The sequence below is a fragment of the Echiichthys vipera genome, assembly GCF_963691815.1.
Source record: "Echiichthys vipera genome assembly, chromosome: 9".
Taxonomy (NCBI): domain Eukaryota; kingdom Metazoa; phylum Chordata; class Actinopteri; order Perciformes; family Trachinidae; genus Echiichthys; species Echiichthys vipera.
The window spans coordinates 28,453,745-28,465,602 of record NC_139834.1 but is presented as its reverse complement, the minus strand read 5'-3'; the positions used below and the strand labels follow the sequence as shown (position 1 = coordinate 28,465,602).

The window sequence follows — 11,858 nt, the reverse complement described above, 5'->3', positions numbered from 1 at the left end:
AATTGTTGAGTGTCTGTGGCACATGTGTCAAACTGATCCAGTAAAGGGTCGCTGTGGCTGCAGGTTGTCATTCCAACCAAGCAAGAACACACCTGATTCGACTTACTCAATCACCTGAACTGTCTTCACACAGCTGGTTTGTTGGACCAGGTGTGTTTTTGCTTGGTTGGAATGAAAACCTGCAGCCAAATCTACCCTTTACTGGATCAGTTTGACACCACTGGTCTATGGGATCAAATAACACAATCATGATCCCATATAATTCAGGCATTGAGAGAAACTAAACTGATGCCGGGTGAGAAAGCGCCTTTTTCCAATTTTCTCAGACTTTGAGACCCCCCACCCCTCTCTCTCTATACATCCACATTGTGGAATAACTCGTCTTTCAGACTCTACACCCCCGGTTTGAAGTGCAGGCCTGGTTTTGTTTGTAGTATTGTAGAAGTAAACCATCGCTGAAATAAGACATCACCGCCTGTTTGTGCTCAGGTAGTTAAATAAGCAGAGATACATTTTTGGTTTTTGGCATCTCTTCTTTATTTGATATATCAAATCTCTACATATTATAGTGACTGACAGACAGAAAGGCAGGGATGGGGAGAGGGAGGGAGAGAGAGAGAGAGAGAGATTCTGCCACAGCACATGTGCCAAACTGATCCAGTAAAGGGCCGCTGTGGTTTTCAGCCCAACCAAGCAAGAACACACCTGACTCGACTTACTCAATCACCTGAACTGTCTTCACACAGTTGACTTGCTGGACCAGGTGTGTTTTACTTTACTGGATCAGTTTGACACCCATGTGCTACAGAGACAGATGTTCTGACTGGGAACAGGTGGAGTGGTACTTTTGGTCCAAAGGGTCTGACATTCTTAATTCTACTTCCTCACATCATCTTCACCAATCATTTATTTTACCTAAATGTAACTGACAATATAAAAGCAAAAATCTTAAAATGGCCGTGACGAGATCACGACAGTGTAACTGCAACAGTGTAGCTGTATTTCCTGTATAAAAGGTGCTTTAAAAATAAATGTCGCCTCTACTTGATATGATTCTAATGATTATTTGTAGACAGTATTTGTTATAGTAGCACTAATATTAATAGAACGTTATGTGTAAATATATTTCTACCTCATATTTCACCAGAGAAGTAGAGTTTTTTGAATTCTGGAGATTTTATAAAACCGACATCTAGCAGCTGTGAGAGTAGCAAACACAGACTGGCTTCTCCACTCAGCTGTGGCGGCTGTTGACCCATGAGAACTTGGTCACGTTAATCATGTGATCTGCTGCGTTCATAAATGTGAAGTGGGCTTTCATTTACAGTTACAGGAAAGGATTAGGGTCATTTTGGCCACTGTGAAAATGTTCCAGGGTTAAAAACAAATCACAGCAATTGTCTCTATTTGTGTATATATATAAAAATGTTTGGTTAGTTACGTGTCGATTATAAAAACAAGCAGCACTCAGCATAGTTCAAGTAATAAAACTATTTAAATAAAGGCTCGTTAGCTAAGAATGTTGCGGCATCGCGTAAGAAAGCTATCATGCGACTTTAAATTCCCCTGTGACTTTTGGTTTCACACGGGACCCGAACTAAAGTGCTGTGTCTGTTTGCAGACTTTCAGTCCCAATACTACTATGTTGCTCTTTATACTACGTCATCTTACAGCGCCATGGTGGAACAGTTGTTTTGGGGCATCGAACACAGAATATCGACATGGATGGGTGATCCTGCTAACCAATAGAATAGATAACAGCTTATTAAGCCAACTAGGAGGTAGAGCAAGGCCATATCACCTCATTGGGCGGCAGTAGCTCAGTCCATAGGTGACTTGGCTGGGAACCGGCGAGTCGCTGGTTCGAGTCCCTGTGTGGACCATGAATGGAGTGTGAACTGGTGGCTGGAGAGGTGCCAGTTCATCTCCTGGGCACTGCCGAGGTGCTGTTGAACAAGGCACCGAACCCCCAACTGCTCGGGGCGCCGGTCACTGGCAGCCCCCTCGCTCTAACATCTCTCCATTAGTTGTATGTATATAGATCCTGTCTGTGCATGTGTGTGTATTACGGGCCTGTGTGTGTGTAACATGATAAAATGGAGTGAAAATTGAATTTCCCCATTGCGGGACGAATAAAGGAATTCTTCTTCTTCTTCTTCTACCTGGGGTTGGGAGTGATAACAGCTGATAACATTCGGCGCGGCTGTTCAGCCCCACTTTAATGTTGAGCTGCTGCCAATGCAAACTCCAAACGCACAGTGCATAAAAATGTTCCAGTGAAGAAAGGTGATAATGTCCCTAAAAGAGTAACTGTAAGGACTTTTATTAAAAATATATATTTAAAGCTTTACCAGATTGACAAATAAAAGAAAATGGCTTCACAGTTTGCATCTATTAAAGAACTGGTCCTCTCTTCATTTGAGGTAAATTTAGAATAAAGGAATTTAAATGTGTGAAACTGAACGGGGCATATTATTTTGTTAAAATGACGTGTGTCATCACTTACTGGGTTTAATCTTAAGCCATGGCTTGGATGTGCATTTGAGAGTGGCACTTTACTTGAACAGAATCATCCTGATATAAAAAAAAATGATGAGAAACATGGTCCTCGTAAACCTTTTAGAATCGCTGACATTGGTGAATGACAGACACCAAGTTACGCTGCAGATATAACTGAGACGTTTGTACTGGGTCCCCTCTGACAGCAAAGCTTCATCCTTTAAGGTTGTGAGCGACAACTCTGCCTACACGTCTAGCATTTCTTGGGTAACTCGCATATGGGACGCACATTTGCTCAGCAACATTTTACTGTTGCTTTTACTTTGACTCAAAAGTGCAACCTTGATTTCATAATTGTCCATTTGTCAGCAGGTAGGAGTGTTGGTGAGTGAGTGAGTTCTCAGATGATTAGAGGATTGTCCAGCACGGCCACTCCGGCGGCTACGCCTCCGTCCGAGTGCTCTGAACTCTTGGTCCTCAGCAGATGACCCACACACTCGTTCATCACCATGTCTTCACCGTGACTGTTTAGAGACAAAGAGAGAGGTCATATAAGATAGCAAATATCCAAATACTTCATGTTAACTAGACATCATTAAAGTGTACACTGTCCTGACTGATGTTATGTGTCTTTGTAAACTTAAGTTGAACTTTATTAGTTAAAGGTTCTCAGTGTAAAGTTCAGGAAACCCTTATTAGTGACACTGGTGGTCATGGGAGAACTGCTGTCAGCTTCTTGTTTCCCGCACTTTTGTCTCCATCCGCCAACACCATGAAGCAAATGACAGCAGATTCTTGCCAGCTAGCTAACTGGCTTATGCAAGAAACCAAGCTAAGGTTAGCCAGGTAGCTGTAACCCAGCTATGCTGCATGGATATGACGTTGGTTGTTTTCAGAAAACTGGAGCATCACATTAGACTTTGTGACTTTGTTTCTTATTCCTTACACTGGGCCTAGGAGCTGATGTTGTAGAGAGGATAAATGATTACCAAGAATAAGAACTGTCTGATTACTCATCGGCAGTTGATATAAAGTAAATATAAACTTGTTCTACATGCATTCCTTTATAAATGTTGAATTAGACGGCTCATTCTGCTTGCAGTGCAGTTTTGAGATATTAAGCAGTTAAAGAAGAAGTGAATGAACCTGTTCTAAAAGTACAAACCCTTTTAGTTAAATATCCAATCTCCCCATAACACAAAATGCATGCTATGCCAGTGAAATAGTGATTACATACCGCACATATGTTCCAAACACTCCCAGTTCGCTGAGACAATCGCTGATTTTGAGAGGGCTGTCTCGTCTCAGCAGGTAGTTCTGTGTTGAGGTGGGATGGATTTTATCCATCAGGATGTACGCCATCCTCTCCACACTCCCCTTCACTCCCTGCAGGACCTGGCAGATCTCTGATCCATAGATGTTGTTACCTAGAACAATTATGACAGATTTGAAACTGTTCAAATAATACAAATACAGCCGTCGTGTTATTGGCCATCATTCAGGAACCTTAGGGCGCACTCACACTGTCCTTCCGCACCGGGCCAAAACAGGTTTTTCGGCTAAAGCCTAGTGCGTTTGACCAGTGTGAGTGCATCCGCTCCGCGCATAACTGCGGCCAGCTGGTCGTCCACGGCCCGTCTGAGAGAGGTGGGCTTTTGTAAGTGTGTTTACACATGTACAAGCATGAGCGTGTGCATGTGTACGAGCACGAGGCCTACGGCGGTTCTGACGTCTTTTCCTGTGCGCCTGTTGGGACATAGAAAAAAGAAGGAGGGACCATGCGCGGACATTTAAAACAATGGCGGCGAAAGGTTCACGTTGGTGTGATGCGGAGGTGGAGTGTTTACTGCAGATTTGGTCGATGAAAAGATTCAAAAACAGTCGACAAGACGCACAAAAACTCCGAGTTCTGTGGAAAGATTTGTTAACAAAGCAGCGCATCGCAATGACGTCGTCAATGCTTGTGACGTGTTACGGCGTGATGACGTATAGGCAGCAAGAAGCATTCGCCGAGGCCCAGGTAGTGTGAGTACAAACGGGCTGGCCAGCGGGGGGAGAGTGAGGGGGGGACAAGTACCCTAAAGCCCGGGGCACGGTGCGGAGGGAAAGTGTGAGCGTGCCCTTAAAGTTGACAAAAACAGAATACTTCCTTCGACATATGTTCATTTCAAATTTCTTAAGATATGAGAAGATGTACCTCCGCCCTCTCGCTGAGGCTTCAGGACAAACCGGTCTGGTGCTGCCAAAGCCATTGCCACTGTTTTGTCACCTTCTGGTCCCTAAAGACGACAACAACAAAGAAATAAAACAGGAGCAGGAAAATATAAATGCACATATTAGCAGAGAGCATTTGAACGCAATGATTTAACTTTCAACATTTTCTGTGTATATGTTCATTGCAAAACTGTATAAAGGACCTGTTGTGGGTTAACATGAGCGTCACAAGATGGAGCCAAAGCACTTGGACAGAGCTCTTAAAGAATGAAGTCAACAGATCTCATGCATTTACAAAGAGTATTTTCCTGATTGATGAGTAAGTTCGACAAAACATGTTTTTAACCACACGTTAATACCTATTGTGATGAATTCATGTGTGACACATATACAACTCCGTATTCACTGAAACAACTAGGTGGTACGTGTTGTTTTCTCACCATGTCTAGAGTGTAGAGGCCAGCGAACGTTGCTCTGATCTGTTCCACCACTTGGGGCTGGTCGGGGAAGAACTTCTCCAGAACCCCAGGTCTGGCGAGCACCTGCTGGACCTTCTTGGTTCCAGCTAGGTGAGTGCTAATATCCGGACATTTCACAGCCAGGGAGCGCTCGATCAGAAGACGGGCATCCCAAGTCTATGATACAAAAAAGCCTCATGATTTTCTCTCCGCTCCAAATGGATTCAGACCTGCCTCGATACACTACAACGCAGTGCAATAAGATGCCATGTGATAGAATTGAATGCATTTAATTAGTATTTGAGACTGTGACTATTAATTCAGTGACTACAACAAGATCCTTTTTCAAATCACGTTTGTGAGTCCATCCCAATTGGTTAGCTTTATATGCCACATGTGGGGCGGCACGGTGGTGTGGTGGTTAGAACTTCTGTGTGGAGTTTGCATGTTCTCCCCGTGTCTGCGTGGGTTTCCTCCGGGTTCTCCGGTTTCCTTCCACAGTCCAAAGACGTGCAGGTGTTCGGTTCATTGATGACTCTAAATTGCCCGTAGGTGTGAATGGTTGTCTGTCTCTGTCTGTCTCTATGTGCCCTGCGATAGACTGGGGTACCCCTCCTCACGCCCAATGTCAGCTGGGATCGGCTCAAGCCCCCCCGCGACCCCGATAGGGATGAATGAATGAATATGCCACAGGTGCTGCCAAGTGTCACATACGTCAGCTTTTCCAACTCAAAAGTGGGTGTACTCGACTTTTAGCCTGTGTTCAGACCTACTACATCAGCACTGTGAGGAAAAACCGTACCTTCATTCATTTAAATCAATTCATTTAAGTCAATTTCAAATTGTCAGTCACTAAAGTAAATAAAGATTTAAGTGGAGACCTGTTCAGAAGTGTAGTTCTGAGGCATGTAGCCATTCCTGAAGTACACCACTGCAATCTCTTGGCCATCACTGAAAAGTGTGTGATATAGATGCACGATAAGTACAACTGAACATAACGATATCATATACAATACCTATGTATAACACATCGCTGTAATGCGAGAATAAAACATTGTGTGCCGTGCATACATTTAGATTGAACTGACAGATACAGACTCACACAAACAGCCTCTTGTCCTGATCGAGGGACCCAGTTTTAGTAACATCGTCAAACCGCCTTCTTACTGTGGGAATGTTTCTGAAACACAGTGAAAATAATGTGCTGGTTACAGAAAGCAACATTTTTCACACCACTCAAATATAGGCCAACTAGCTGCATGTGCATTTCAAAGTGGATGATGTCAAAGGAGGCATTACGAGACAATAGAGACTAGATGTGGACATTAACATTATTCCAGATTGTCTGGTTTGTTCCATTAAAGCTGCATTACTTTCATATCAAATATAACGTTGGCTTTGTTCTGTTAATATCAAAAAACAACAGATATATTGTTAATATACTGTATATATATAATTTATATGTATGTTAATTATAATCTTGGCTGAAGTTATTGAGGAATGCCTGCTTCAAAAACAGCTCCTCTGCTCTCAAACGTACCTCTTCCACAGTTCGTTCTCGATGTATCGCTGATCAAAGATGTTCCTTTGGTCGACTTCCACCAAGAACATGACGACTGCTCTGTAATGACAAAGATTGCTCCCGTAAAATATTCTCACTGCTACTTTTAAAACATTATTCTGGATAATTGGTTATTCTGAATTAGTGCAGGGGGGAATTCCGCTATCAATTTCCCGTATGATGTGAATTTTTCATATACCATAAAAATTGCTGTAAATGCCAATATACACGGGCTGCGGATGCTGTCGTAGCATGCTTGAAGATCGCATCCATTATGTGCAATTGAAGCTGCTACACACTGACCAGGGAAGCTGCAGATGAACTCTTTTTTTACGCAGCTCGGCCATTTTTTTTCTGTGGAAGGCTGGGTTCAGCGGATGTACTCCATTCCTACCTCTTTGATCCATAGATCTCCCAGGCTTTAGCCACAGCCCGCGCCAAGCCAGCTGCAGGGTCGTTGTCTAGGATCTGCCGGCTCTGCTCCAGTTGCCCAGCCACCTTAAGGATGTGCCTGTTGAACGATGAAGAATACTTATGATAATGTTAAACACTCTGATTGCACTTTACTGTCAGTAGTGTCTTCATCTTAACTAAAGCAGCTGCTACTTGTGTCTGCATGGAGATTTTACAGTACGGGTGAGAAAGACACAGGTAAGAATGCAGGAAAAATAGCTGCCTGAAAAAAGGCCCAAACTGTATAAAGAGATTCACCAAATCTGACTGCTCGGGGTGACTGTTAAACCCAGGTAGGTGTCCCACTTTGCATGGAAAATCCTATGAAAATATCACGGTGGATAAAAGCACAGCCTACGGGTGGTACGCTGAAATACCCACCGGTGTACATCCGGCGTGCGTGATGAGAGACCGCCAAAACTGGCCGCAAAGGTGTTGATTTCGATCTGCTTCAGAGACGACGAGCCATCCTCTCCCTGGTCCAGCATGTAGTCGGACCGATTGAGACCCAACATAATAGACTGGAACGAAAGCAAAGAATCGCCGCTCAGACTACTTACCAGAGGGTAACGGTCAAGGCACAAACGGCTGAAATAATAAGTCAAATAACTGAGCGAGAGAAATTTCATCGGTGACCATTTTAATAATGAATGAATTTTACTTATTCGTGCCTCTCAGTTGTTTTTGCGTTGTCTTATGCAATAGCAATGAAATAGTAATTTTACAATGTTGCGGTTTTGGCATTCAGACAAAACAAACAGATGAAGACATCACCGTGGTCCTAAAGGGCATTTTAAAGGTCATTTTCTCGATTTTCTGACATTTTATAGACAAAGCAATCAATTAATTAATTGAGAAAATAATTGTGAAGATTAAACAATAATAAAAATTAATCATTAGTTGCAGCACTGATGTTGTGTTACTGAAAGATCAACAAAGCTGAAATCTGAGCTGTAAAGTGGCAACGGAAAGGAAGTCACACTGACCAACTCTCACTTGCATAGACAGTAAAATCAGGAGGATTTCAGACTTCTTGTATCGTGACTATCAAAACCCAAATTAGTCACTAAGAGGGGAACACGGGGTTCTGTCCAACTGCAAACTTTCTTATTTTTCAGTTATTTATTTTTGATAATGTAATTGTATATTACTATCTCATAATATACGATTTCATCACAATAGGATTAAACTGAAAGACCACCATGAACCATCAGACCACATTATCGCCCAGCCCTAACACAGGAAATTCCACAACAACAGTGTCCCACAAGGCCCGTAGTTTGACAGATAGGACATACCTGAGCCCTTCCTTCTTTAAGAATTTGTTGGTGGATCTTGAACAACCTCGCAGTGAAATCATCCACTGCAATGGTGCTATAGACAAAGAATGTCACCATGTAAAAAAACACTTCAATAAATGAGGAGCTCTTTTCCAAAACGCTCTAAATCCATTTTAATAGTTTTCAGGAAAATGACATTTTTTACCTGGACCCACACATTTGGTTAATATTCAGTTTACTTGTCAAAATGTTTTTTATGGCTCAGTCTGAACATGTTGAACGGACGGACGAAACAAAAAACTCTCCCGCTTCAGAGCGCCGCCATGTTGGATCGCATAGAACGCTGACTGAATTCTGATTGGTCGAGAGGACGTATCGCGTTTAGGCTAAAAATAGGTTTGGCGCTGGTCGCGGGTTGGAAAGGAACTGCATCTTGAGGACCATTTTAAACAAGGAAATATAGCGATTTGGCAGAAACACTGATGAAGCAGTGAAAAGGTTCTGTATACAGCAAAGTGGCTCAAACTAAATTTTTTTAAATTTGGCTTTTATCTCGTTTCGGAAAAGAGCTCTTCAAATGTTTCATTAGTTGTCGCAGATTCACCCCGAGAATGTAATTATATGGTGATCTTTAGTTGAAGCATGTTGGCTCATACACTACCTAGCTAGAGCCTCTTGCAGAAAGTCTGGATCCTGGCTGATCTTGTCCACCAGCGTGTTGTAGTGCGTCTGCACCGCCAGAGCCTGGAGGAACACGGCTTTAGGCACGGGTGTGGGGAAGAGTGTGAATGGAGCGAAGGTCACCAACTGAAAAACAAGTTGTAAAAATGTAAGAAAAGACTGCGGACATCAAAAAAAAAAAAGCCATTCATCGCAAAACACAAGCACGACACACGACACGTGAGGAATAGAAGCAAGCACTGTCATTGCAAAGACAGGCTTAATAAAGATCTGTCCCAAATCCTGTGCCCCAGAGCAGAACAAATTCCTAACATGACTTCACATTGATCACGCCTGTTTTAACAGCCCACTGGTCTGGAATCAGGTCCTCTCTGACTGGATGTGACTTGTCCCATCACACCATTACATGTTTATATCCATTTGCTGTTGACCTCAAACAGAATCCCAGGGTGCTGTTAAGCACTTTGTCTTTTGCTGGATACTGATTCATTCATCAATGGAGTTTGCATGAATGAAACTTGAGAATAAAGAGAGGGAAGGCTGATCTGATAACTATTGTGGTATATTTTTATTCACCGATCTGCTATCAAAAGAATCATTGCAGCAACATAAAATGGGCACATTCACCGTGTTTGGTAGTTATCTATGCTAGTTACCGATATCTTCATTGTGCATACTGTTGTTTTAATGTCATTTATGTTATTCTCATGCAACTGTCTGACTGTCATCTGTATTCAGTGTGTCTACCTGGTGCGCAGGGTCTCTCTCTGTGTGTGTATCGTGTTGTGTATGCAAATAGGTGCATTCCGGAACGAGGCCGGCCATCGGTGGGACTAACTACGGATGGACGGATGACTAATGATTGACGGGCAGTACATAAGAGCCATGGTGCAGGTTCGTTGCAGAGAGAATCACTCTCATTCCCCAAACAGTCTGGTTAATTATTTAAGGGTAGTTGTGGGTTTTTTTTTGTTGGCCTTGGCCCATCGAGAGTTTCACTAACCTGCTTGAGTACCTGATTACAGGGCTCTTAAAGTACTACAGGACACACATTCTTAGGGTGCACTCACACTGTCCATCCATACCGTGCCCCATGCTTAAGGGAACTTGCCCCCCCCTCCCTCTCCCCCTGCGCCCCAGGCCCGTTTGTACTCACACTACCTGGGCCTCGGCAAATGCTTCTTGCTGCCTATACGTCATCACGCCGTAACACGGCGTCACAAGCATTGACGACGTCATTGCGATGCGCTGCTTTGTTTACAAATCTTTCCACAGAACTCAGAGTTTTTGTGCGTCTTGTCGACTGTTTTTGAATCTTTTCATCGACCAAATCTGCAGTAAACACTCCACGTCCGCATCACACCAACGTGAACCTTTCACCGCCATTGTTTTAAATGTCCGCGCATGGTCCCTCCTTCTTTTTTCTATGTCCCAACAGGCGCACAGGAAATGACGTCAGAACCGCTGTAGGCCTCGTTCTCATGCTCGTACACGTGCGCACGCTCGTGCTCGTACATGTGCAAACGTGCTTTACAAAAGCCCACCTCTTCCAAACAGGCTGTGCACTCGCACTGGTCAAACGAACCAGACTTTAGCCGTGAAACGTCTTGGGGCACGGTACGGATGGACAGTGTGAGTGCGCCCTAAATCAACAAGTCGATTAGTCAACAAAATTGTTGACAAAAAAAACTTGACTAAGAACTTCTTAAACCAAGGATTGCCCTAACCCAGATCAGCAGTTTTTCTTTTCTCTTTTGGTCTGATCTTACATCTCTCATGTACTATTTATGCATAATATTATCATTGTCTGTGTCAACTGGTATAAACTGTCAGAGCAATGTGTACACTTCCTACCTCTGATGTGTTGGGGGTCTCTTGGATCCTCATGAGGACACCTTGCAGAAGTGCCGTATCTTTTGCCACATCCGCCAAGTCTTTTATCAGCGCCGCATTCGTCATGATCTTGTCTGGTATCACCTGGGCCATTCTGATTCACCTGCGGTATGAAAAACTGTCAAAATATCAGAATATCGGATCAAACAGTACAAGGAAAAAGGAAACAAGATATTTTCTCAAAGTTGTTTTTTTTATAAACTTTATTTGCATATTTTCACAAACACAAGACAAACATTTGTAGAACATTTCGGCATCGTACTTCACAAAGAAAAAAGTATATATACTTCTATCTATCTATCTATATATATATATATATATATATATATAGATAGATAGATAGATGAAGCTGTAATTTCTTCTTCTACAATCTGAAATTATGACATCACATAAGTAAACTTGGGAAGAGAGAGTACTTAAATACATATTCAAATAAAAAAGGCAGAAATAAAACAATAAATAAAGCATAAATAGATAAATACTAGGGATCGACCGATATGGATTGTTTTTTAGGGCCGACGCCGATGACCGATACGGACTGCAGATATTTGGATACTACTTTTGCTCCCTCAATTTACATCATAAAAATTACATAATGGTAATAACAAATGTTACAAGTCTCACTTTTTTATAGAAAAGGAACAACTATTGAAATTTAAAAAGGCGACTCCAGCAACACGGACGCCTGTGGACGCCTGTGGGTATACCGATACACCTAAAAAAAAATTATCGGCGATAATATCGACCGGCCAATGTATCGGTCTATCACTAATACACAAATAAATTAAATTAAAAAATGGGCTATATTATTACAATTCC

At 42.6% G+C, this 11,858-nt stretch overlaps 1 protein-coding gene across 2 annotated transcripts in view; it reads right to left on the bottom strand.

The window, feature by feature from the left end:
- Positions 1 to 540: 540 nt before the first annotated feature.
- gss (glutathione synthetase) overlaps positions 541 to 11,858 on the bottom strand; it is an 11,767-nt gene continuing 449 nt past the window's right edge. Inside the window, exons 2-13 of one of the 2 annotated variants that reach the window (XM_083919657.1) lie at positions 11,001 to 11,157; positions 9,127 to 9,272; positions 8,484 to 8,559; positions 7,567 to 7,706; positions 7,127 to 7,243; positions 6,712 to 6,792; positions 6,274 to 6,351; positions 6,053 to 6,122; positions 5,154 to 5,348; positions 4,697 to 4,778; positions 3,737 to 3,926; positions 541 to 3,023 (exon numbers count right to left, since the gene is read on the bottom strand). In XM_083919657.1, the coding sequence (XP_083775783.1) occupies positions 2,900 to 3,023; positions 3,737 to 3,926; positions 4,697 to 4,778; positions 5,154 to 5,348; positions 6,053 to 6,122; positions 6,274 to 6,351; positions 6,712 to 6,792; positions 7,127 to 7,243; positions 7,567 to 7,706; positions 8,484 to 8,559; positions 9,127 to 9,272; positions 11,001 to 11,132 (1,431 nt within the window). In that variant the 5' untranslated portion in view covers positions 11,133 to 11,157 and the 3' untranslated portion in view covers positions 541 to 2,899. The remainder of the gene's footprint in view (positions 3,024 to 3,736; positions 3,927 to 4,696; positions 4,779 to 5,153; positions 5,349 to 6,052; positions 6,123 to 6,273; positions 6,352 to 6,711; positions 6,793 to 7,126; positions 7,244 to 7,566; positions 7,707 to 8,483; positions 8,560 to 9,126; positions 9,273 to 11,000; positions 11,158 to 11,858) is intronic. The other variant, XM_083919656.1, reaches the window with a different exon arrangement.